The sequence below is a fragment of the Diabrotica virgifera genome, chromosome 7 (genome assembly GCF_917563875.1).
Source record: "Diabrotica virgifera virgifera chromosome 7, PGI_DIABVI_V3a".
Taxonomy (NCBI): domain Eukaryota; kingdom Metazoa; phylum Arthropoda; class Insecta; order Coleoptera; family Chrysomelidae; genus Diabrotica; species Diabrotica virgifera.
Window position 1 is genome coordinate 25101133 of NC_065449.1, and position 27927 is coordinate 25129059.

General features: G+C 41.3%; 1 protein-coding gene and 1 long non-coding RNA gene across 51 annotated transcripts in view; one reads left to right on the plus strand and one right to left on the minus strand.

Moving 5' to 3' along the window:
- LOC114333086 (mucin-2) overlaps positions 1 to 27927 on the minus strand; it is a 166202-nt gene that overhangs the window by 20352 nt on the left and 117923 nt on the right. For 2 of the 50 annotated variants that reach the window (XM_050655462.1, XM_050655459.1), the window contains exons 5-9: positions 22032 to 22416; positions 14483 to 21928; positions 11468 to 11665; positions 9767 to 10327; positions 3911 to 8065 (exon numbers count right to left, since the gene is read on the minus strand). In XM_050655462.1, coding sequence (XP_050511419.1) covers positions 3911 to 8065; positions 9767 to 10327; positions 11468 to 11665; positions 14483 to 21928; positions 22032 to 22416 — 12745 coding nt within the window. Of the gene's footprint in view, positions 1 to 3910; positions 8066 to 8263; positions 8627 to 8646; positions 8825 to 9637; positions 10328 to 11467; positions 11666 to 14482; positions 21929 to 22031; positions 22417 to 27927 lie in introns of all 50 variants that reach the window. The other 48 variants (XM_050655501.1, XM_050655502.1, XM_050655497.1 and 45 more) reach the window with 48 other exon arrangements.
- Positions 12330 to 14395, plus strand: LOC126887743 (uncharacterized). The gene is made up of 3 exons (XR_007699181.1): positions 12330 to 12460; positions 13586 to 13759; positions 14330 to 14395. It is a non-coding gene; the product is annotated as an uncharacterized LOC126887743 (long non-coding RNA).

A 27927-nucleotide genomic window follows, 5' to 3' on the forward strand; every position in this document is an offset into this window, starting at 1 on the left:
GGTAAGTATATTTTACGGAAAAATATTTCGAATTTTAATGCGAGTATATAAAGTTTTAGGATAATTTTTTCTTCTAGAAATATCATCAATAGTTTAAAAAAAAAATGGGAAAAATTTATCAAACGAAAATAAAGTGAGGACTTCCAACAAAAGTTCATTAAAAACCGGGTTTAACAAAATGACAACTTTATAGTTGTCATTTACGTCATATACAGCTGATCTGCTAATTGTCAACTTCAGATAAACATTTCAACGAGTGAAGGATCCTAGTAGGGTGGCGGCTACTGTATATTCATTGGCGACAATATTTTCGAACTTGCTTCAATCTGTCGGTTATTTCTAACGACTAAATTATTTGATATATACGTTTATAGTAAAACTTATAAGTAGAGTTCGGTTTATTTTATTTTGGTTTATTTTTATAAATATTTATTTACTAATAATAAAATTGTTACTTCCATTTAGCGTGCCTATGAGTATATTTTGTCACAATATTGAGCCTTCATCTTAGATAGTGTCAAATACCGCCGACGCACGGTTGCCAAAGTTTCGCAGAACTTTCGAAAATGGGTGTGATACCAGTGGCGACGCGTGACTTTTTCTAAAGTCTTACCAAATACAGATGTAAAAAATCTTTTAAAAGAACCTCGCAAATATAAGTTTTTGTTTATTTTATCTGGAAAAATGTTAATAACAGAATCATCGAGAGAGGGTTCTGTCATTAATCCATTTAAAAGCGTTACTCAATTGAAATTAAAGAAAATGACGACATTCGATCTTGCAATTGGGTATTTGTATTTGTTTGGCATGTTTTAATCCGTTTCATTGCTGAAAAACTTCTCTTCAAAACCTATTTTTAAGTTGGATAATCATAGTGTCAAAAATTTCCAAAAAAATGTCGTCAACGACACTCATCCATGTTTAATTGCAAGCACACTGTAATAGGTAAGTAACCATTGTAACCATTCCAAAAAGTGGTAACAAGCCTACTAATATCCACAGCGCTCCCACGCCTTCGCCTTTCAAAATTTTCAGACACGAGCCGTCTCCGACCGATAGCCGATAGACCATCATGGTGTATCCACATTTAAAAGTGGTAACAACTAACCTGCAACCGAGTCGCATAAATTCGCCAATATTTTCGTGCGTCTAGTTGGCTTTTTAGTGAATTGCTATTAACACTCATATTTCTATTGGAAAAAAAATAAAATGGAATTATTTCACAGTCCTCCTCCTCCTCCTCCTAAGTGCCTTCTCTATTGAGGTTGGCGATCAATATGGCAAATTTCTCTCTGTTCTGGGCTTGATGGATTAAGTCATTCCCTGTTGTGTGGGCCCAATCTCTGATGTTTCGGAGCCAGGAGTTTTTCTTTCTTCCTATACCCCTTTTACCTTCGATTTTGCCTTCTAATATTACCTGGAGCTGCTCAAATTCCCTATGGCGCATTATGTTCCTAGATATGACGTATTTCTAATTTTGATTGTGTTGACCAGATGAGGATGTGTGTTCATTATTTCCAGTACTTCTTCATTTGTAGTTTTGCTGGTCCAGCTTATTCTTAGCATTCGGCGGTACATTCACATTTCGAATGAATTCAGTTTGTTGACGTCATACTGTTTTAATGTCCAGGTCTCACAGCCATATAGTAATAGAGACCACACATCACACTTTAGTGTTCTCAATCTTATTGTGACTGGTAGCTTGGGGTTACAGAGCATTTTACGCATGTTCATGAAGCCAGATCTTGCTATTTCAATGCGTCTTCTAATTTCTTTTGAGTGGTCTAGCTGACTATTTAGCTCTCTGCCCAGGTATATGAAGCTTTGGGAACTCTGAAGGATGATACCGTTGATTTGTATGTTGGGTGTAATTTGTTCATGGGGGTTCTTGTGGAATACCATAATTTTGGTTTTGGAAAGATTAATATCCAAGCCCAGTCTGTGACTTTCTTCTGATAGTATGTTCATCAATATTTTTAGTTGGTCTTCTGTTTCTGCTAATACTACGGTGTCATCGGCATATCTTACATTGTTAATGATAATTCCATTGACTCTGGCACCTTCAGGGCGATCTTCAAGAGAAGCTCTGATGATATGTTGCATAGACGTTAAATAGTAGAGGGGACAGAATGCACCCTTGACGCACTGCTCGTTCTATGTTTACATAATTGGTATTTCCGTTGTGTGTTCGAACACATCCTGTGTGGTTCCAGTATGTATTGCTTATTATAGCTATGTCGTGTCCGTTCAGACCTACTTCTTTTAGCACCTCAATCAATGTTTCGTGTCTAATGCGGTCGAAGGCCTTTCTATAATCGACAAAGCACACATACAGCTGTTTTTGAACCTCGAGATACCTTTCTGCCATTAATGTCAATCCCATAATTGCTTCTCTGGTGCCTGTACCTTTTCTAAAACCATATTGAGAACGACTCAGGTATTCTTCACAGTATTTCACAGTAGTCATAAAATATTTTTTTGCAAGATTTTTAACTATTACCAATAGTGACAGTGGTTACATGAACGCTTCGCCAGTGTGTGATACTATCTCCCGAACTAATATTGATGACGCGCTGATGTGGCCTCTTAAGAAAAATAATTTATACAGTTTTATGATACTTTCACTAATTCACAAATTCACTAGTCCTTAAGGGGATGGGTACGTATAGTCCATCCGCTATAACTTTTCCCATGCGGTACGATTCATTTTCAATCAAATTAAGTCAAAACAGAAAGTGAAACGTACGCCGATGTGTGTAGTATATAGTATACAGTATACAAAATGTATATACACATCAACGTTCGTTTTAATTTATGTTTTGACTTAATTTGATTGAAAATGAATCGTACCGCATGGGAAAAGTTATAGCGGACGGACTATATTTTCGGCTACAATGCTATTCAAATGGGGATTAATTTTTTTCAAATCCTGAGAAAGCTAATAAGTATTTTTGAAAAATCTAAACGCAGAATGAAAGATTACTTTATTAGCGAGGGCTTAAAGTCCCTGAGAACTTCTGTAATGTTTATTTTAATAAGTTACAGAGGTGAAAAACTAAAAGAAAATGTAGTGTGATTTTTAATTTCAAATATCTCATTCAAAAGAAACTATTTATTTATTCTAAGGGACTTTCGGCCCTCGATAGTAATTTAGTCTTTTATTCTGAGTTTAAATTTTTTAAAAATATGTATTAGTCTTTTCAGGATTCGAAAAAAATGAACACCATGTCCGTGGTAATATTTTTCAAATCGAATATTCGCTATCTTTGTCATACAACGCACTGAGTCAAATAGAATATGATGACAAGACAGTGATAGCTTTAAATATTTGACATGGCATTGGGAATATTTTGAGTTGTGATTAAATAATATTGATAGTGTATTTGATAAATAATTGATTTAAGACGTGAACTTAATAAAAAGTTATTTATTGTTTATTATTTATGAGAGATCCAAGCAGAGAATACATCAGGATATTTCTGTGATCCAAGTATTTTGTTGTTAAAGATGTTCAAAATTGTAAGCGTTCCATAGTGACAATATATTATTAAAAAACACTTTTCCTCTTTTCTCGATTGAGTTTTAGTTTTTGTTGTACATATAAATTATTACAATCACTGAATACATAGTTAGTGAAAAAATTATCACATTTATTAACTGAATTAATAATTTGCAATTATACAAATAACAGTTATCCAAGAACATGCAAAAGCCATCTCTTTAAAGTTAATGATGACATTGTCAAGTAGAATGACATTCTAGTAATGTTTACATATCCATACCAGTGTGAATTTTACTACACGTAATTTGCCGTGTAAAGACAGAAAAAGTAGGGATAGCCGTAAAATATTTTCGAATTATGTACCGATGGCCTTAATAAAATAAGTTAAAAAAGTTATATTCGACTCACCTTCATGTTCGGTTGTTGGTCCGGGAATAGTTACAGAGCTATCAGTGCCAGGTAGCTCAAAGGGTGGAGAAGGTCTGTCATAGTGGTAACCATCATCGGTCGTGGGAGGCCTGTAAGGTTGTTCAGTAGGATAAGATGGAATATTATGGGTGTTCGTGTCTGTAGGTTGGCCTGTAGGATTAGGATAAGTGCATTGGCCATTTGGTGATAGAGAACTACCGATTGGGCATTTCTTGGTTCTACATTCACCAAAAGGCGTTCTAAATGTACCAGAAGGACAAGGTGTGGATTTGGAACGTACGCAATTCCCTTCAGCACTTTTTTCATAACCTAGAGGACAATCTACAGTAGCTCCGATAGGCTCACATCTACCAAAATTAGTTTTAATATAACCAGAAGGACAATTTAGAGGCTCAGGTTCACATTTCCCTAACGGGTTTTTTATTTGACCTGTAGGGCATCGTGTTGGGGTGGGAAATGTTACTGACGGAGTTGGGTAGATATACCCTGTAGTTTGTTGAATACGTTCACATTTTTTTGTACTAGGAGAGAGTATTGTTCCGAAAGGACACTGTGGACGTAGTGTGGAGACGGTTGGAATAGTCGGACGAGACGTTTTTGGAATCTCGCAACCACTACCAGACAAGGATAGAACTTGCCCAGGTGGGCACGTTGTTCTTGATGTAGTTGTTGGCGTTTGAGGATATACGCAAATACCAGATTCTGACAAAACCTGTCCAGGCCTACAGGTTATTTTGGACTTTGGACTAAATTGACAAACTCCCGAAGGGGTCAAAATTTGCCCTGGTAGGCAAGTGATTTGCGGCTTAGGTGTAGATGAAGAGGGATACACACATTCTCCATTGTCTGATAAAAATTGGCCAGGGGAACAAGGTGTCTTTGATGGGTATTCGCAGACTCCGGTGATAGTTATAATTTGACCTGGCTTGCAAGTAGGGGCTGGTGTAGGTTTACCTGGATATACACAGATACCTGTTGGGGATAGGCTTTGTCCAGGTTTACACCTTGGACTAGGTGCTGAGGTTGGGAATGTTATTGACGGTGTTGGGTAAGTGTATCCTATAGTTTGTTGGACAGGTTCACATTTGTTTGTACTTGGGGATAATCTGGTTCCAAACGGACAATATGGACGTTGTGTTGAGACTGTTGGAGGTGTTGGACGAGATGTTTTTGTAAATTCGCAAGACCTACCGGATAAGGATAGAATTTGTCCGGGTGGACAAGTTGGTCTTAGAGTTGTAGATGGTGTTTGAGGATATATACAAATGCCAGATTCTGATAAAACTTGTCCAGGTCTACAGGTTATTTTGGACCTTGGATAGTCACAAACCCCCGAAGGTGTTAAAATTTGCCCTGGTATGCAACCAGTTTGCGGTCTAAGAGTAGATGACGAGGGATATACGCAATCTCCATTTTCTGATAAAAATTGGCCAGGAGAACATTGTGTCTTTCGAAGGTATTCGCAGACTCCGGTGCTAGATTTAATTTGACCTGGCCTGCAAGTAGGGGTTGGTGTAGGTTTACCTGGGTATATACAAATACCTGTTGGGGATAGGCTTTGTCCAGGTTTACACCTTGGACTAGGTGTTGAGGTTGGGAATGTTGCTGACGGTGTTGGATAAGTGTATCCTGCAGTTTGTTGGATAGGTTCACATTTGTTTGTACTTGGAGATAATCTAGTTCCAAACGGACAATATGGACGTTGTGTTGAGACTGTTGGAGGTGTTGGACGAGGTGTTTTTGGAAATTCGCAAGACATACCGGATAAGGATAGGATTTGTCCGGGTGGACAAGTTGGTCTCACAGTTGTGGATGGTGTGTGAGGATATATACAAATGCCAGACTCTGATAAGACTTGTCCAGGTCTACAGGTTAGTTTGGACTTTGTATATTCACAAGCTCCCGAAGGTGTTAATATTTGCCCTGGTAGGCAATTAGTTTGCGGTCTATGAGTAGATGAAGAGGGATACACGCAATCTCCATTGTCTGATAAAAATTGGCCAGGAGAACATGGTGTCTTTGATGGGTCTTCGCAGACTCCGGTGCTAGATTTAATTTGACCTGGCCTGCAAGTAGGGGCTGGTGTAGGTTTACCTGGGTATACACAAATACCTGTTGGGGATACGCTTTGTCCAGGTTTACACCTTGGACTAGGTGTTGAGGTTGGGACTGGTATTGACGGTGTTGGGTAAGTGTATCCTGTAGTTTGCTGGATAGGTTCACACTTGTTTGTACTTGGGGATAATCTGGTTCCAAAAGGACAATATAGACGTTGTGTTGGGACTGTTGGAGGTGTCGGACGAGGTGTTTTTGGAAATTCGCAAGACCTACCGGATAAGGATGGGATTTGTCCGGGCGGACAAGTTGGTCTTAGAGTTGTAGATGGCGTTTGAGGATATATACAAATGCCAGATTCTGATAAGACTTGTCCAGGTCTACAGGTTATTTTGGACTTTGGATAGTCACAAACTCCAGAAGGTGTTAAAATTTGCCCTGGTAGGCAACTAGTTTGCGGTCTAAGAGTAGATGAAGAGGGATATACGCAATCTCCATTTTTTGATAAAAATTGGCCAGGAGAACATGGTGTCTTTGGAGGGTATTCGCAGAATCCTGTGCTAGATTTAATTTGACCTGGCCTGCAAGTAGGGGCTGGTGTAGGTTTACCTGGATATACACAGATACCTGTTGGGGATAGGCTTTGTCCAGGTTTACAACTTGGACTAGGTGTGGAGGTTGGGAATGTTATTGACGGTGTTGGGTAAGTGTATCCTGTAGTTTGTTGGATAGGTTCACATTTGTTTGTACTTGGGGATAGTCTGGTTCCAAACGGACAATATGGACGTTGTGTTGAGACTGTTGGAGGTGTTGGACGAGGTGTTTTTGGAAATTCGCAAGACCTACCGGATAAGGATGGGATTTGTCCGGGTGGACAAGTTGGTCTTAGAGTTGTAGATGTTGTTTGAGGATATATACAAATGCCAGATTCTGATAAGACTTGTCCAGGTCTACATGTTATTTTGGACTTTGGATAGTCACAAACTCCCGAAGGCGTTAGAATTTGCCCTGGTAGGCAACTAGTTTGAGGTCTAAAAGTAGATGAAGAGGGATATACGCAATCGCCATTTTCTGATAAAAATTTGCCAGGAGAACATGGTGTCTTTGGAGGGTATTCACACACTCCTGTGCTAGATTTAATTTGACCTGGCCTGCAACTAAGGGCTGGTGTAGGTTTACCTGGATATACACAGATACCTGTTGGGGATAGGCTTTGTCCAGGTTTACACCTTGGACTAGGTGTGGAGGTTGGGAATGTTATTGACGGTGTTGGATAAGTGTATCCTGTAGTTTGTTGGATAGGTTCACATTTGTTTGTACTTGGAGATAATCTAGTTCCAAACGGACAATTTGGACGTTGTGTTGGGGGTGTCGGACGAGGTGTTTTTGGAAATTCGCAGTACCTACCGGATAAGGATGGGATTTGTCCGGGCGGACAAGTTGGTCTTAGAGTAGTAGATGGTGTTTGAGGATATATACAAATGCCAGATTCTGATAACACTTGTCCAGGTCTACAGGTTATTTTGGACTTTGGATAGTCACAAATTCCCAAAGGTGTTAAAATTTGCCCTGGCAGGCAACTAGTTTGCGGTCTAAGAGTAGATGAAGAGGGATATATGCAATCTCCATTTTCTGATAAAAATTGGCCAGGAGAACATGGTGTCTTTGGAGGGTATTCGCAGACTCCTGTGCTAGATTTAATTTGACCTGCCCTGCAAGTAGGGGCTGGTGTAGGTTTACCTGGATATACACAGATACCTGTTGGGGATAGGCTTTGTCCCGGTTTACACCTTGGACTAGGTGTCGAGGTTGTGAATGTTATTGACGGTGTTGGGTAAGTGTATCCTGTAGTTTGCTGGATAGGTTCACATTTGTTTGTACTTGGGGATAATCTGGTTCCAAAAGGACAATATGGACGTTGTGTTGGGACTGTTGGAGGTGTCGGACGAGGTGTTTTTGGAAATTCGCAAGACCTACCGGATAAGGATGGGATTTGTCCGGGCGGACAAGTTGGTCTTAGAGTTGTAGATGGCGTTTGAGGATATATACAAATGCCAGATTCTGATAAGACTTGTCCAGGTCTACAGGTTTTTTGGGACTTTGGATAGTCACAAATTCCCGAAGGTGTTAAAATTTGCCCTGGTAGGCAACTAGTTTGCGGTCTAAGAGTAGATGAAGAGGGATATACGCAATCACCATTTTCTGATAAAAATTGGCCAGAAGAACATGGTGTCTTTGGAGGGTATTCGCAGACTCCGGTGCTAGATTTAATTTGACCTGGCCTACAAGTAGGGGCTGGTGTAGGTTTACCTGGATATACACAGATACCTGTTGGGGATAGGCTTTGTCCAGGTTTACACCTTGGACTAGGTGTGGAGGTTGGGAATGTTATTGATGTTGTTGGGTAAGTGTATCCTGTAGTTTGTTGGATAGGTTCACATTTGTTTGTACTTGGAGATAATCTAGTTCCAAACGGACAATATGGACGTTGTGTTGGGGGTGTCGGACGAGGTGTTTTTGGAAATTCGCAAGACCTACCCGATAAGGATGGGATTTGTCCGGGCGGACAAGTTGGTCTTAGAGTTGTAGATGGTGTTTGAGGATATATACAAATGCCAGATTCTGATAAGACTTGTCCAGGTCTACAGGTTATTTGGGACTTTGGATAGTCACAAATTCCCGAAGGTGTTAAAATTTGCCCTGGTAGGCAACTAGTTTGCGGTCTAAGAGTAGATGAAGAGGGATATATGCAATCTCCATTTTCTGATAAAAATTGGCCAGGAGAACATGGTGTCTTTGGAGGGTATTCGCAGACTCCTGTGCTAGATTTAATTTGACCTGGCTTGCAAGTAGGGGCTGGTGTAGGTTTACCTGGGTATACACAAATCCCTGTTGGTGATAGGCTTTGTCCAGGTTTACACCTTGGAATAGGTGTTGAGGTTGGGAATGTTATTGACGGTGTTGGGTAAGTGTATCCTGTAGTTTGTTGGATAGGTTCACATTTGTTTGTACTTGGGGATAATCTGGTTCCAAACGGACAATATGGACGTTTTGTTGAGACTGTTGGAGGTGTTGGACGAGGTGTTTTTGGAAATTCGCAAGACCTACCGGATAAGGATGGGATTTGTCCGGATGGACAAGTTGGTCTTAGAGTTGTGGATGGTGTTTGAGGATATATACAAATGCCAGATTCTGATAAGACTTGTCCAGGTCTACATGTTATTTTGGACTTTGGATAGTCACAAACTCCCGAAGGCGTTAGAATTTGCCCTGGTAGGCAACTAGTTTGAGGTCTAAAAGTAGATGAAGAGGGATATACGCAATCTCCATTTTCTGATAAAAATTGGCCAGGAGAACATTGTGTCTTTCGTGGGTATTCGCATACTCCGGTGCTAGATTTAATTTGACCGGGCCTGCAAGTAGACGCTGGTGTAGGTTTACCTGGATATACACAGATACCTGTTGGGGATAGGCTTTGTCCAGGTTTACACCTTGGACTAGGTGTGGAGGTTGGGAATGGTATTGACGGTGTTGGGTAAGTATATCCTGTAGTTTGTTGGATAGTTTCACATTTGTTTGTACTTGGAGATAATCTAGTTCCAAACGGACAATATGGACGTTGTGTTGAGACTGTTGGAGGTGCTGGACGAGGTGTTTTTGGAAATTCGCAAGACCTACCGGATAAGGATGGGATTTGTCCGGGTGGACAAGTTGGTCTTAGAGTTGTAGATGGTGTTTGAGGATATATACAAATGCCAGATTCTGATAAGACTTGTCCAGGTCTACAGGTTATTTTGGACTTTGGATAGTCACAAATTCCCGAAGGTGTTAAAATTTGCCCTGGTAGGCAACTAGTTTGAGGTCTAAGAGTAGATGAAGAGGGATATACGCAATCTCCATTTTCTGATAAAAATTGGCCAGGAGAACATTGTGTCTTTCGTGGGTATTGGCATACTCCGGTGCTAGATTTAATTTGACCTGGCCTACAAGTAGGGGCTGGTGTAGGTTTACCTGGATATACACAGATACCTGTTGGGGATAGGCTTTGTCCAGGTTTACACCTTGGACTAGGTGTGGAGGTTGGGAATGTTATTGATGTTGTTGGGTAAGTGTATCCTGTAGTTTGTTGGATAGGTTCACATTTGTTTGTACTTGGAGATAATCTAGTTCCAAACGGACAATATGGACGTTGTGTTGGGGGTGTCGGACGAGGTGTTTTTGGAAATTCGCAAGACCTACCCGATAAGGATGGGATTTGTCCGGGCGGACAAGTTGGTCTTAGAGTTGTAGATGGTGTTTGAGGATATATACAAATGCCAGATTCTGATAAGACTTGTCCAGGTCTACAGGTTATTTGAGACTTTGGATAGTCACAAATTCCCGAAGGTGTTAAAATTTGCCCTGGTAGGCAACTAGTTTGAGGTCTAAGAGTAGATGAAGAGGGATATACGCAATCTCCATTTTCTGATAACAATTGGCCAGGAGAACATTGTGTCTTTCGTGGGTATTCGCATACTCCTGTGCTAGATTTAATTTGACCTGGCCTGCAAGTAGGGGCTGGTGTAGGTTTACCTGGGTATACACAAATACCTGTTGGGGATAGACTTTGTCCAGGTTTACACCTTGGACTAGGTGTTGAGGTTGGGAATGTTATTGACGGTGTTTGGTAAGTGTATCCTGTAGTTTGCTGGATAGGTTCACATTTGTTTGTACTTGGGGATAATCTGGTTCCAAAAGGACAATATGGACGTTGTGTTGAGACTGTTGGAGGTGCTGGACGAGGTGTTTTTGGAAATTCGCAAGACCTACCGGATAAGGATGGGATTTGTCCGGGTGGACAAGTTGGTCTTAGAGTTGTAGATGGTGTTTGAGGATATATACAAATGCCAGATTCTGATAAGACTTGTCCAGGTCTACAGGTTATTTTGGACTTTGGATAGTCACAAATTCCCGAAGGTGTTAAAATTTGCCCTGGTAGGCAACTAGTTTGAGGTCTAAGAGTAGATGAAGAGGGATATACGCAATCTCCATTTTCTGATAAAAATTGGCCAGGAGAACATTGTGTCTTTCGTGGGTATTCGCATACTCCGGTGCTAGATTTAATTTGACCGGGCCTGCAAGTAGACGCTGGTGTAGGTTTACCTGGATATACACAGATACCTGTTGGGGATAGGCTTTGTCCAGGTTTACACCTTGGACTAGGTGTGGAGGTTGGGAATGGTATTGACGGTGTTGGGTAAGTATATCCTGTAGTTTGTTGGATAGTTTCACATTTGTTTGTACTTGGAGATAATCTAGTTCCAAACGGACAATATGGACGTTGTGTTGAGACTGTTGGAGGTGCTGGACGAGGTGTTTTTGGAAATTCGCAAGACCTACCGGATAAGGATGGGATTTGTCCGGGTGGACAAGTTGGTCTTAGAGTTGTAGATGGTGTTTGAGGATATATACAAATGCCAGATTCTGATAATACTTGTCCAGGTCTACAGGTTATTTTGGACTTTGGATAGTCACAAATTCCCGAAGGTGTTAAAATTTGCCCTGGTAGGCAACTAGTTTGAGGTCTAAGAGTAGATGAAGAGGGATATACGCAATCTCCATTTTCTGATAAAAATTGGCCAGGAGAACATTGTGTCTTTCGTGGGTATTCGCATACTCCGGTGCTAGATTTAATTTGACCTGGACTACAAGTAGGGGCTGGTGTAGGTTTACCTGGATATACACAGATACCTGTTGGGGATAGGCTTTGTCCAGGTTTACACCTTGGACTAGGTGTGGAGGTTGGGAATGTTATTGATGTTGTTGGGTAAGTGTATCCTGTAGTTTGTTGGATAGGTTCACATTTGTTTGTACTTGGAGATAATCTAGTTCCAAACGGACAATATGGACGTTGTGTTGGGGGTGTCGGACGAGGTGTTTTTGGAAATTCGCAAGACCTACCCGATAAGGATGGAATTTGTCCGGGCGGACAAGTTGGTCTTAGAGTTGTAGATGGTGTTTGAGGATATATACAAATGCCAGATTCTGATAAGACTTGTCCAGGTCTACAGGTTATTTGAGACTTTGGATAGTCACAAATTCCCGAAGGTGTTAAAATTTGCCCTGGTAGGCAACTAGTTTGAGGTCTAAGGGTAGATGAAGAGGGATATACGCAATCTCCATTTTCTGATAAAAATTGGCCAGGAGAACATTGTGTCTTTCGTGGGTATTCGCATACTCCGGTGCTAGATTTAATTTGACCTGGCCTGCAAGTAGGGGCTGGTGTAGGTTTACCTGGATATACACAGATACCTGTTGGGGATAGGCTTTGTCCAGGTTTACACCTTGGACTAGGTGTGGAGGTTGGGAATGTTATTGATGTTGTTGGGTAAGTGTATCCTGTAGTTTGTTGGATAGGTTCACATTTGTTTGTACTTGGAGATAATCTTGTTCCAAACGGACAATATGGACGTTGTGTTGGGGGTGTCGGACGAGGTGTTTTTGGAAATTTGCAAGACCTACCGGATAAGGATGGGATTTGTCCGGGCGGACAAGTTGGTCTTAGAGTTGTAGATGGTGTTTGAGGATATATACAAATGCCAGATTCTGATAAGACTTGTCCAGGTCTACAGGTTATTTTGGACTTTGGATAGTCACAAATTCCCGAAGGTGCTAAAATTTGCCCTGGTAGGCAACTAGTTTGCGGTTTAAGAGTAGATGAAGAGGGATATACGCAATCGCCATTTTCTGATAAAAATTGGCCAGAAGAACATGGTGTCTTTGGAGGGTATTCGCAGACTCCTGTGTTAGATTTAATTTGACCTGGCCTGCAAGTAGGGGCTGGTGTAGGTTTACCTGGGTATACACAAATACCTGTTGGGGATAGGCTTTGTCCAGGTTTACACCTTGGACTAGGTGTTGAGGTTGGGAATGTTATTGACGGTGTTGGGTAAGTGTATCCTGTAGTTTGTTGGATAGATTCACATTTGTTTGTACTTGGGGATAATCTGGTTCCAAACGGACAATATGGACGTTGTGTTGAGACTGTTGGAGGTGTTGGACGAGGTGTTTTTGGAAATTCGCAAGACCTACCGGATAAGGATGGGATTTGTCCGGGTGGACAAGTTGGTCTTAGAGTTGTAGATGGTGTTTGAGGATATATACAAATGCCAGATTCTGATAAGACTTGTCCAGGTCTACAGGTTATTTTGGACTTTGGATAGTCACAAATTCCCGAAGGTGTTAAAATTTGCCCTGGTAGGCAACTAGTTTGAGGTCTAAGAGTAGATGAAGAGGGATATACGCAATCTCCATTTTCTGATAAAAATTGGCCAGGAGAACATTGTGTCTTTCGTGGGTATTCGCATACTCCGGTGCTAGATTTAATTTGACCTGGCCTGCAAGTAGGGGCTGGTGTAGGTTTACCTACACAGATACCTGTTGGGGATAGGCTTTGTCCAGGTTTACACCTTGAACTAGGTGTGGAGGTTGGGAATGTTATTGATGTTGTTGGGTAAGTGTATCCTGTAGTTTGTTGGATAGGTTCACATTTGTTTGTACTTGGAGATAATCTAGTTCCAAACGGACAATATGGACGTTGTGTTGGGGGTGTCGGACGAGGTGTTTTTGGAAATTCGCAAGACCTACCGGATAAGGATGGGATTTGTCCGGGCGGACAAGTTGGTCTTAGAGTTGTAGATGGTGTTTGAGGATATATACAAATGCCAGATTCTGATAAGACTTGTCCAGGTCTACAGGTTATTTTGGACTTTGGATAGTCACAAATTCCCGAAGGTGCTAAAATTTGCCCTGGTAGGCAACTAGTTTGAGGTTTAAGAGTAGATGAAGAAGGATATACGCAATCTCCATTTTCTGATAAAAATTGGCCAGGAGAACATTGTGTCTTTCGTGGGTATTCGCATACTCCTGTGCTAGATTTAATTTGACCTGGCCTGCAAGTAGGGGCTGGTGTAGGTTTACCTGGGTATACACAAATACCTGTTGGGGATAGGCTTTGTCCAGGTTTACACCTTGGACTAGGTGTTGAGGTTGGGAATGTTATTGACGGTGTTGGGTAAGTGTATCCTGTAGTTTGCTGGATAGGTTCACATTTGTTTGTACTTGGGGATAATCTGGTTCCAAAAGGACAATATGGACGTTGTGTTGGGACTGTTGGAGGTGTCGGACGAGGTGTTTTTGGAAATTCGCAAGACCTACCGGATAAGGATGGGATTTGTCCGGGCGGACAAGTTGGTCTTAGAGTTGTAGATGGCGTTTGAGGATATATACAAATGCCAGATTCTGATAGGACTTGTCCAGTTCTACAGGATATTTTGGACTTTGTATATACACAAGCTCCCGAAGGTGTTAAAATTTGCCCTGGTAGGCAACTTGTTTGCGGTTTATGAGTAGATGAAGAGGGATACACGCAATCTCCATTGTCTGATAAATATTGGCGAGGAGAACATGGTGTCTTTGAAGGGAATTCGCAGACTCCGATGCTGGATTTAATTTGACCTGGCCTGCAAGTAGGGGCTGATGTAGGTTTACCTGGATATACACAGATACCTGTTGGAGATAGGCTTTGTCCAGGTTTACACCTTGGGCTAGGTTTAGGGGTGGGGAATGTTATTGAAGGTGTAGGGTAAGTGTATCCGGTAGTTTGTTGAATAGGTTCACATTTATTGGTACTGTGGGATAATTTGGTTCCAATAGGACAATATGGACGTTGTGTTGGAGGTGTCGGACGAGGTGTTTTTGGAAATTCGCAGGACCTACCGGATAAAGATGGGATTTGTCCGGGTGGACAAGTTGGTCTCAGAGTTGTTGACGGTGTTTGAGGATATATACATATGCCAGATTCTGATAAGACTTGTCCAGGCCTACAAGTTATTTTGGACTTAGGATATTCACAAATTCCCGAAGGGGATAGAGATTGCCCAGGCTTACATGATGCATAGCAGTCCCCGTTAGTAGATAGAAGTTGACCGGGTGGACATGTTGGCAATGGTTTAGGAGATGTCTGAGTAGGATAGATGCATGCTCCTGAAACTAAGATTTGCCCAGGACTACATGCAGAATGTGTTATGTTTTTAGCAGTGCATACACCACTTTTAGATAAGTATTGTTCAGTGCTACATTGCGGTTTAGGTTTTTGAGGATAAGTACATGAACCGAAAGTAGACAAAATTTGACCAGGGGGACAAGGACGTCTGGTAGTGTAATCAGGTTGTTGTGGTGTTAAAGTAATAAAAGGCCTCTGTGTCGTTAAAGATGGTTGAAATGGTCTTAAACTAGATGGTTGTGGAGTAGATGGATAAGGTGTTATTAATGGTTTCTGTGATGTGACCGATGGTTGGAATGGTTTACTAGGTGTTACTAATGGTTGATATGGTTTTTGGGTGACGGTTGGTACATACTGCGTTGTTACAGGTGGTAAATAATCCCGGTTTGGCTTTGTGCAGCTACCGTCAGGTTGTCTCACTGTTCCGAAGGGACAGGGGGCCGGAGTTGGTCGTTGACATGATCCATCTGGTTGGCGAATAGTACCTCTAGGACAAGGTCTGGGTGTAGGTTTCTCGCAGCTACCGTCGGGTTGTCTGATGGTACCAAATGGACATGGAGCAGGTGTTGGACGTTGGCATGATCCATCTGGTTGACGAATAGTACCTGAAGGACAAGGTTTAGGTGTAGGTCTCTCACAGGTGCCATCGGGCTGTCTTATAGTGCCAAATGGACAAGGAGCTGGGGTTGGACGTGAACATGAGCCATCAGGTAGTCGAACGGTGCCCGAAGGACATGGAGCAGGAGTAGGTCTCTCACAGCTGCCATCTGGTTGTCTTATGGTTCCAAACGGACATGGAGCGGGTGTGGGACGTTCACATGATCCATCTGGTTGACGGATAGTGCCCGAAGGACAAGGTCTTGGTGTAGGCCTTTCACAGCTGCCATCGGGCTGTCTTATAGTGCCAAATGGACAAGGAGCTGGGGTTGGACGTGAACATGAGCCATCAGGTTGTCGAACGGTGCCCGAAGGACATGGAGCAGGAGTAGGTCTTTCACAGCTGCCGTCTGGTTGTCTTATGGTTCCAAACGGACATGGTGCAGGTGTTGGACGTTCACATGATCCATCTGGTTGACGGATAGTACCCGAAGGACATGGAGCAGGAGTAGGCCTCTCACAGCTGCCATCTGGTTGTCTTATGGTTCCAAACGGACATGGTGCAGGTGTTGGGCGTTCACATGTTCCATCTGGTTGACGGATAGTTCCTGAAGGACAAGGTCTTGGTGTAGGCCTTTCACAGCTGCCATCTGGCTGTCTTATAGTGCCAAATGGACAAGGAGTTGGGGTTGGACGTGAACATGAGCCATCAGGTTGTCGAACAGTGCCTGAAGGGCATGGAGCAGGAGTAGGTCTCTCACAGCTGCCATCTGGTTGTCTTATGGTTCCAAACGGACATGGTGCCGGTGTTGGACGTTCACACGACCCATCTGGTTGACGGATAGTACCTGAAGGACAAGGTCTTGGTGTAGGCTTTTCACAGCTGCCATCGGGCTGTCGTATAGTGCCAAATGGACAAGGAGCTGGGGTTGGACGTGAACATGAGCCGTCAGGTTGTCGAACGGTGCCCGAAGGACATGGAGAAGGAGTAGGTCTCTCACAGCCGCCGTCTGGTTGTCTTATGGTTCCAAACGGACATGGTGCAGGTGTTGGACGTTCACATGATCCATCTGGTTGACGGATAGTACCCGAAGGACAAGGTCTTGGTGTAGGCCTCTTACAGCTGCCATCGGGTTGTTGTATAGTTCCAAATGGGCAAGGAGCTGGGGTTGGACGTGAACATGAGCCGTCAGGTTGTCGAACGGTGCCCGAAGGACATGGAGCTGGAGTAGGTCTCTCACAGCTGCCGTCTGGTTGTCTTATGGTTCCAAACGGACATGGTGCAGGTGTTGGGCGTTCACATGTTCCATCTGGTTGACGGATAGTTCCTGAAGGACAAGGTCTTGGCGTAGGCCTTTCACAACTGCCATCGGGCTGTCTTATAGTGCCAAATGGACAAGGAGATGGTGTTGGCCGTTCACAAAATCCGTCTGGTTGTCGGATAGTACCTGGGGGACACGGTTCAGGTGTAGGTTTTTTGCAGCTTCCATCAGCTTGTTTAACTGTGCCGGAAGGACAGTACGGTGCTGGTTGTAAACAGGTTCCATCGGGCTGTCTTTCAGTTCCAAATGGACAAGGCTGTGGTGTTGGTCTTCGACAAGATCCGTCAGGTTGTCGAATAGTTCCAGAAGTACAATGTGCAGGAGTCGGTTTTTCACAACTGCCGTCGGGAAGTCTTGTAGTACCAAATGGACATGGGGCAGGTGTGGGACGTTGACATGAGCCATCAGGTTGTCTAATAGTGCCCGAAGGACAAGGTGCAGGTGTAGGTCTTTCACAGCTACCATCGGGTTGTCTTATAGTGCCAAATGGACATGGAGATGGAGTTGGACGTAAACATGAGCCATCAGGTTGTCGAACGGTACCCGAAGGACATGGAGCAGGAGTAGGTCTCTCACAGCTGCCATCTGGTTGTCTTATGGTTCCAAACGGACATGGTGCAGGTGTTGGACGTTCACATGATCCATCTGGTTGTCTAATAGTGCCTGAAGGACAGGGTCTAGGTGTAGGCCTTCCACAGCTGCCATCGGGTTGTCTTATAGTGCCAAATGGACATGGAGCTGGTGTTGGACGTGAACATGAGCCATCAGGTTGTCGAACGGTGCCTGAAGGACATGGAGCAGGAGTAGGTCTCTCACAGCTGCCATCTGGTTGTCTTATGGTTCCAAACGGACATGGTGCAGGTGTTGGACGTTCACATGATCCATCTGGTTGTCTAATAGTGCCTGAAGGACAGGGTCTAGGTGTAGGCCTTCCACAGCTGCCATCGGGTTGTCTTATAGTGCCAAATGGACATGGAGCTGGAGTTGGACGTGAACATGAGCCATCAGGTTGTCGAACGGTACCCGAAGGACATGGAACTGGAGTAGGTCTCTCACAGCTGCCATCTGGTTGTCTTATGGTTCCAAACGGACATGGTGCAGGTGTTGGACGTTCACATGATCCATCTGGTTGTCTAATAGTGCCTGAAGGACAGGGTCTAGGTGTAGGCCTTCCACAGCTGCCATCGGGTTGTCTTATAGTGCCAAATGGACATGGAGCTGGTGTTGGACGTGAACATGAGCCATCAGGTTGTCGAACGGTGCCCGAAGGACATGGAGAAGGAGTTGGTTTCTCACAGCTGCCATCTGGTTGTCTTATGGTTCCAAATGGACATGCTGGACGTTCACAAGATCCATCTGGTTGTCGAATGGTACCTGAAGGACAAGGTTTAGGTGTAGGTCTTTCACAGCTGCCATCGGGCTGCCTTATAGTACCAAATGGACATGGAGCAGGTGTTGGCCGTTCACAAAATCCGTCTGGTTGTCGGATGGTACCTGGGGGACACGGTTCAGGTGTAGGTTTTCTACAGCTACCGTCAGTTTGTCTAACTGTACCAGAAGGACAATATGGCGTTGGTTGGACACACCTTCCATCAGACTCTCTTCTCGTACCTTCTGGACAGGGTTCTGGTGTTGGTTTTGCACAATCTCCATTAGGTAGTCTTCTAAATCCTATAGGGCAAGGAGATGGAGTAGGTTTAACACAGTTGCCGTTGGGTTGCCTAATGGTACCAAAAGGACATGGTGTCGGTGTTGGGCGGATACAGCTTCCATCTGGCTGTTTAGTTGTTCCTGAGGGACAATATGGTTCTATTGTTGTTTTTTGACAAGAACCATTAGGCTGTCTTACTGTACCAGATGGACAAGGCGGAGGATTTGGTTTTATACAACTTCCATCATTTTGTCTGATTGTTCCAAAAGGACAGGGTGGTAATACTACTTTTATGCAACTACCATCATTTTGAAGTACATATCCTTGTGGGCACTTACACGGTTCGCCTGGTTTTGTCACAACACTATGTGGACAAGACGGCGATGGTTCAATCGGTTTCTCACAACTTCCATCAGGCTGTCTTACAGTTCCCAAAGGACACGGTAAAGGTCTTGGTTTTAAGCATGTTCCATCAGGTTGTCTTACAGTTCCAAATGGACACGGTATAGGTGTTGGTTTAATACAGCTACCGTCTGGCTGTTTCACCGTTCCAGAAGGACAGTATGGAGGAGGTGTTGGTGTCGGTCTTTGACAGGATCCATCCGGCTGTCTTGTTGATCCAAATGGACATGGAACTGGCTCTGGAGTTCTACAACTACCATCAAATTGTCTTACAGTACCTGAAGGACATGGTGGTGGTTCGGGTTTTCTACAACTACCATCTGGTTGTCTAATTGTGCCGGATGGACATGGTGGTGGTGCTGGCCTTTCGCAGCTTCCATCAGGCTGTCTTACGGTACCAAACGGACATGGTGGTGGTTCCGGTTTCCTACAACTACCATCTGGTTGTCTAATTGTGCCAGATGGACACGGTGGTGGTGCTGGTCTTTCACAGCTTCCATCAGGTTGTCGTACGGTACCAAAGGGACATGGTGGTGGTACTGGTTTTCTACAACTACCATCGGGTTGTCTAATTGTGCCGGATGGGCATGGTGGTGGTGCTGGCCTTTCACAGCTTCCATCAGGCTGTCTTACGGTACCAAACGGACAGGGTGGTGGTTCTGGTTTCCTACAACTACCATCTGGTTGTCTAATTGTGCCTGATGGACATGGTGGTGGTGCTGGCCTTTCACAGCTTCCATCAGGTTGTCTTACGGTACCAAACGGACATGGTGGTGGTTCCGGTTTCCTACAACTACCATCGGGTTGTCTAATTGTGCCGGATGGACATGGTGGTGGTGCTGGTCTTTCACAGCTTCCATCAGGTTGTCGTACGGTACCAAAGGGACATGGTGGTGGTTCAGGTTTCCTACAACTACCATCGGGTTGTCTAATTGTACCGAATGGACATGGTGGTGGTGCTGGCCTTTCACAGCTTCCATCAGGCTGTCTTATGGTACCAAAAGGACATGGTGGTGGTTCAGGTCTCCTACAACTACCATCTGGTTGTCTAATTGTGCCTGATGGACATGGTGGCGGTGCTGGCCTTTCACAGCTTCCATCAGGCTGTCTTACGGTACCAAACGGACATGGTGGTGGCTCAGGTTTTCTACAACTACCATCTGGTTGTCTAATTGTACCGGAAGGACATGGTGGTGGGGCTGGCCTTTCACAACTTCCATCAGGCTGTCTTACTGTTCCAAACGGACATGGTGGTGGTTCAGGTCTCCTACAACTACCATCTGGCTGTCTAACAGTACCGGATGGGCATGGTGGTGGTTCTGGCCTTCTACAAGATCCGTCAGGCTGACGGATGGTGCCAAATGGACATGGTGGTGGTTCAGGTTTTCTACAACTACCATCTGGTTGTCTAATTGTACCGGATGGACATGGTGGTGGTGCTGGTCTTTTACAGCTTCCATCAGGCTGTCTTAAGGTACCAAACGGACATGGCGGTGGTTCAGGTCTCCTACAACTACCATCAGGCTGTCTAACAGTGCCGGATGGGCATGGTGGTGGTTCTGGCCTTGTACAAGATCCGTCAGGCTGACGGATGGTGCCAAATGGACATGGTGGTGGTTCAGGTTTTCTACAACTACCATCTGGTTGTCTAATTGTGCCAGATGGACATGGTGGTGGTGCAGGTCTTTCACAGCTTCCATCAGGCTGTCTTACGGTACCAAACGGACATGGTGGTGGCTCAGGTTTTCTACAACTACCATCGGGTTGTCTAATTGTACCAAATGGACATGGTGGTGGTTCAGGTTTTCTGCAGCTACCATCTGGTTGTCTAATTGTACCGGAAGGACATGGTGGTGGGGCTGGCCTTTCACAACTTCCATCAGGCTGTCTTACGGTTCCAAACGGACATGGTGGTGGTTCAGGTCTCCTACAACTACCATCTGGCTGTCTAACAGTACCGGATGGGCATGGTGGTGGTTCTGGCCTTGTACAAGATCCGTCAGGCTGACGGATGGTGCCAAATGGACATGGTGGTGGTTCAGGTCTCCTACAACTACCATCTGGTTGTCTAACAGTGCCGGATGCGCATGGTGGTGGTTCTGGCCTTGTACAAGATCCATCTGGCTGGCGGATGGTGCCAAATGGACATGGTGGTGGTTGAGGTTTTCTGCAACTACCATCTGGTTGTCTTATTGTGCCGGATGGACATGGTGGTGGTTCTGGCCTTGAACAAGATCCATCTGGCTGTCGAATGGTGCCAAATGGACATGGTGGTAGTTCAGGTGTTCTACAACTACCATCTCGTTGCCTAACGGTTCCGGATGGACAAGGTCGAGGCGTTGGCTTTAAGCAGCTCCCATCGGGTTGTCGTATGGTACCAAATGGACATGGTAGCGGTTCAGGTTTTCTACAGCTACCATCTGGTTGTCTCAGAGTGCCAGATGGACATGGTGGTGGTGCTGGCTTTATGCATGTTCCATCAGGCTGTCGTACAGTGCCAAATGGACATGGCTGTGGTTGTGGGCTCTTACAGCTACCATCTGGTCCTCTAACTGTACCAAAAGGGCATGGTGGCGGCGAAGGTTTTACACAGGTTCCATCTGGTAACTGCTGAGTTCCGGGTGGACAGTATATTGCTGGTTGTCTGCCACAACTACCATCTGGCTGTCGAGTTGTGCCAAAAGGACATGGTGGTGGTTCTGGTTTTCTGCATCGTCCATCAGGCTGTCTTTCCGTACCGACTGGGCATGGCTGAGGTGTAGGTTTAGCGCAAGTACCATCGGGTTGCCTCGTAGTTCCGAATGGACATGGCGGACGGGGAGTGACAATAGGTTCACATTGTCCAGTTGAAGTCAAATATGTACCTGATGGACATGGTCTAGGTGTAGGAGGAGTATATGTTATAATTGTAGGTTCTGTGTCAGGTTCTGCAAATTAAAAGAATAGAAAATATTAATATTTGTTGTCCAATTATTAACACAGTGTGAATGTAGTGTGAATAAAAATCATATTTAGATAAATTTAACTTACCTAATGGGGGTAAATACGGTGGACCCCTAATTGTGGAAGAAAACCTAACGTCACTGTCAAATTGCACATTGCTGTAGTCGGGCGTAGAAGAGAAGATGGAATTTGCACTTGGGCTAATATCTCTTGTAGGCTTAGCAGTATTCGCTTTATACTTAGAGCCACTTTCACCATCATGGGAAATTTGAGGCTTGGCATCTGGCGAATCATCGGTAATGATTTGTACTTGTCCTTGCGAAGTACCAGAGTTTCCTGAAAATTTGAAGGTTGAACTTTGAGCCGAATTTTTTACAGTGTTGTCCAATAAATCGTTTATACTGGTGGGGAACGAGCTTCCATGAGCGGATAAGTCACAGCAAGATTCCTTATTTTTGTTGCAGTATTCAACCTAAAAAATTAAAAGAGGTATATTAATATAAATATTACTTGATATTTTTAGCTCACGTAGCTACGTTTAAAACAAATAGTGATAAAAATCGGCCATTAGTATTTTTATTTATGAGTTTTATTTAGAACGGTGAGATATTCATGGAAGTACACAAAACTTCCACAAATATCTTAAAATTTCTAGTCGAATCGAATAAGCTTTCCACGTAGAACTTATACATCAGTAGTGAGTTTTATCCATATTATTTCATAATTGTTTTATTTACGGTATTTTTATATTTATTTTCTAACTAATAGAGGAATATAGAAAATGGGGTCTGGAGGTGAATACCAAAAAACACAATATGGGAAGGGAAGAAACAGAAAATCTGAACCCGGAACAGGAGACAATTACAAGCTGCAATGAATACATATATTTGGGAATAAAACAACCTAGTACAGGACGGAACGAATAGAATATTAAAAAAAGGATAGTAAAGGGAAAACAGGTGATAGGAGCCCTGAATTCGGTACTGTGGCAAAAAAATATAATAACAAAATAAAAAACGAATTTACAACACAATATTAAAACCAGTGTTAACATATGGAGCTGAAGTCTGGCAATTAAGCAACAAGTATAAAGATAAATTACTAGCCACTGAAATGGATTTTTGGAGAAGATCAGCAAGAAGATGTAGACTAGAACACATAAGAAACGACGACATTAGATAACAAATGGAAATAGAAAGAACAATCATAGATGACATCGAAAGACAACAGCTAGTGTGGTACGGACACGTAAGACGAATGGAGGAAAGGGGAATCCCCAAAAAGTGTTAGAATGAACCCCACAGAAAAACGAAAACAAGGAAGACCAGCAACTACATGGATAAAGGACATATCCAAGGCGATCTCAGAAAGAAATTTAAGAGAGGAAGACTGCCACAATAGAAAGGAGTGGTGATTAGGAACGTAGGCGATTAGAACGTAAGGACTAGATCGGAAATCTGCGTATCGGAAAATCGATATAATAATGTAATATGTTTCTATATTTTTTATTATCCAAAATAATATTCGTTAAGACATTAGTTAGTACGAAATCTATCTATCTATCTATCTATTAGCCTTGCGACATCCAATATTGGACATAGGCCTCCCCTTCGCTCCTCCGTCTTTCTCTATCCTGAGCCATGTGCATCCATTTTGAGCCTGCTTGGTGTTTTAGGTCATCTACCCATCTCATTTGTGGTCTTCCTCTCTTTCGTTTATATGTCCATGGTCTCCACTCTGTAATAATTTTATTCCATCTTTCGTCTTTTTGTCTAATCGTATGACCGGCGAATTTCCATTTTAGTTTAGCTGTTTGACGAGTAGCATCTTTAACTTTTGTGATATTTCTTACCCAGGAATTTCTTTTTCTATCTGACAGTCTTACGTTGATCATTTGTCTTTCCATTGCTCTTTGTGTTTTCGCAATTCTGTCCATATTCCCTTTTGTGAACGTCCATGTTTGACATCCATATGTAAGGACCGGAAGAATACATTGGTCGTAGATTTTCGTTTTTAGATATTGAGGGTATTTTTTATTCTTCAATATGAAGCTGAGCTTACCAAACGAGGCCCACGCTAACTTCGTTCGTCTCTTTATTTCTGCTGTTTGGTTGTCTCTATTCAATTTTATTATTTGCCCCAAGTATATGTATTCATTCACTTCCTCTATTTGGTTTTGTTTAACTACGATTCGTAACTCATCCTCTTGATTTGTTATCACTTTTGTTTTGCTGTAATTCATATTTAATCCAACTTTACTGGCTTCGTGGTCTAATTCTTGTATCATTATTTGTAGTTGTTCCTTGTCTGTAGCGATAATGACGATATCGTCAGCGTATCTCAGGTGCGTATCTCACGTTTATACAATTTTATACCAATATTAGAAAACATTCCAAATTATTTTAATCCAAAACAAGGATTAGTACACTTTTTAACAGGACATGGACCGTACCCAACATATTTGGAAAGATTTAACTTAAAAGATGATGCATATTGTGAATGTGGAGAACTAGGTACACCAGAACATATAGTGTTACGTTGTGAAAATACTATAGAAAATGAAGAACATAGAGAAATGAGAAGAAGATTAGAAAGAATTGAAATAAAAGATATATTACAAAATGAAGAATATTTTGGAATATTAAACAATCTAATAGAAATAATATCTAAAAAACAACAAGAAATCTATAATAATAGAAGAAGACAACAAATAATCCAACCCTGATGAAGTTGAGTAAGATAAAGTTAAAATAAATAAAATAAAATATAAATTCAAAAATAAATATTTACAATTATAATAATAATAATTCAATATAAAATAAATAAATAAAAATAATTCCATAAATAATTCATTAAATTAAAAAAAAAAGACTACCAACTCTATTCTGAAAATAGAGGGCCTGTCTTTATAACTTAGAAGGGAGTTGATAGTACCAAAAATATTTTAACAAATATATATTGTTTATTTAAATTGGTTAAATGTATTTGTTAAATGTAATTAATAGATTATGGCAAATTAATTAATAAATTGTAAAAATAGATTAAGTAGTTTAGTAAAAAATGTAAAAATATAAAAAAATATCTGTAATCCCATCAGGAAAAAATGACCTGGATTAGTCACTAGAGGTCAGGTCATATGTATAAACAATAAATAAATAATAAAAAAAATAAATAAAAAAAATGATCAACTACTGATATTTATCATTATTTGCAGATGTTTTGTAGGTAATCCTTGTTTTTGTAGATTTATTGTTTAATTCGAATTTTTGGATAATTCGAATTTTTTTAACGGTCCCCTGAGATTCGAATTATCCAAGTTTCACTCTAGTTGTTTATCAATAATTAAATAACTTGGTAATATAAAAACTCTTTTCGTACAGTATATAGTTCCAGAAGCCGATAGAAATTGAATGAACAATTTAGCAACAATTGAATCGTTAATTAAAAATTTACTGTCACTATAATAACCACAATAATTACGATACATAAGAATAAATATAATTTTTGTATAAAAAGACACTGTACGTATCCAATGTACTTTACAGTATTGAAATTGGACTATTTAAGCGGGCTCATGAATATTTTAAAATTATAAACAATTTTTTGGCTTATAAACAAATAGAATATTTCGAAAAATGTTAAATTAAATTAAATCATGAAAACGGTATTGGAAAAAAGCGCCAGGACACTTCTTTTAAGAGAAAAAACGTTTAATTGTGATGAGTGGTTCCTGAGATACAACCGGTCAAAGTTGACCGGCATTTACGGCAAAGATATGAACAATAGGATCACAATTTTCGAACCATCACCTTTTTATTTTTGTCCCCTTTCTCCACATCAATTTTTATATCTTTAAAATACTCATAACATATATTATTATAATAAAAACTATCGATATTACGAGTAAAAATTGCCAAAAAATAGGAAAATTCCTATCAAAAATTAGGTTGAAGAAAATGTAATCTCAAAGTTTAAAATCGGTATACGTTAATAAAATGCATTTTCTTGGCTTCCCATGGAGCAATTTTCTTTATTCTTTTTTTGGGTCCCAAGTAACTCGAGTAGAGCCATCTAACTAACGCATTATTAAATGTCAAACTTGCCTTTGTTTTGTTATAATCAATTAATTTATTTATTCTAACAAAAATTTTTAATTTGTTTAAATAAAGATTGTTTAAATAATTATACAGCTTTCAAATGAGAATATTTTTGTTTTTAATGTTAAAAAGTACACTTGTAGTAAGTTTATCTAAAAAAAGTCTACAACTGGAAAAAATATGTAGTTTTTTTTTCTTGTAAATAAATTAATCTATTATAACAAAACAAAAGCAAGTTTGACATTTAATAGTGCATTAGTTAGATGGCTCTATTCGAGTTACTTAGGAACAAAAAAAGAATGAAGAAAATTGCTCCATGGGAAGCCGAGAAAATGCATTTTTTTAACGTATACCGATTTTGAACTTTAAGATTACATTTTCTCCAACCTAATTTTTGATTGGAATTTTGCTATTTTTGTCAATTTCACTCATATCGATAGTTTTTATTATATATAATAATAATATCGTATGGTATATTTGCCGGGGAGATCCTTTCGGATAGTTCCAGCGCCAATTACATCTTTAACCCTGTTTCAAGTAACTAGTGTCGATGTACACTAGCCCAGGGGGACCGACGGCTTAACGTACTCTCCGAGGCACGGTGAGACGGCTCGTGTCATTATTGGAAATGAAAATGGTTTGTCTTTGGCAGGGATCGAACCCACGTCTACTGGCGTATGAGGCCAGCGTTTATGCCGTTACCCACGGTCGCTCACAGTTTTTATTATAATAATATATGTTATGAGTATTTTAAAGAAATGAAAATTGATGTGGAGAAAGAGGACAAGAATAAAAAGGTGATGGTTCGAAAATTGTGATCCTATTATTTATATATTTGCCGTAAATGCCGGTCAACTTTGACCGGTTGTATCTCAGGAACCTCTCATCACAAATAAACGTTTTTTCATTTAAAAGAAGCGTCCTGCCGTTTTTTTTTCCAATACTGATTTCATGATTTAATTTTATTTAATATTTCCCGAGATATTCTATTTGTTTATAAGCCAAAAAATTGTTTATAATTTTAAAATATTTCTAAGGCCGCTTAAATATGTAGTCCAATTTCAATTCTGTAAAGTACATTATATAGGTACAGTGTCTTTTTATACAACAATTATAGTTATTCTTATGTATCATAATTATTGTGGTTATAATAGCGATCGTAAATTTTTAATTAACAATTCAATTGTTGCTAAACTGTTCATTCGATTTCCATCGGCGTCTGGGATTATAATTTATACGGAAAGAGCTTTTAGATTACCAAGTTATTTAATTATTGATAAACCATTACTTATCTAAAATTTTAGTTGAAAATTAAAGATTTTGTTGGAAAAACCTGCATTTTCAGGGGAAAATTTTCGTCGAAGAAAATCGAAAAAAACACGTCTCTATGCAGAATTTAATTGCGGTTAATTTTGATTTGGGTGTTTTTGGTGTAAAGTTAAAATGTTTGGAGTTATAGTGCAAAAATTGAAAAAACACGTTTTTCGGGCGCCATTTTGTTTATAAAAAAGTAGCACACTATCTGCGGCCTTTGCATACCTATATTATTAATATATACAATCATAAGATTCGATTCCAGCAATAAAATTGCTGGTAAATAACTTTTCCCAAAAATGGCCTATTCTCCGATAATCTGCCTAAACTACTAGCTAATACCAATATAACAACAATGAACTGGCCTCCATTGATTCCGGATATGAATACCATCGAGCACCTATGGGATGCTCCTATAGGACCTCGTGTCCTAACAAGTTCCATTTCATTTGCACAATTCTTCTCCTAACATAGCTCGTTCGATGGCCCGCTGTGTTGTTCTTAATCTATTGGATGATAACTCTGTAAGTGTCACGGCTTCCATTCCATAGGTCATAACTAGTAGAATACAA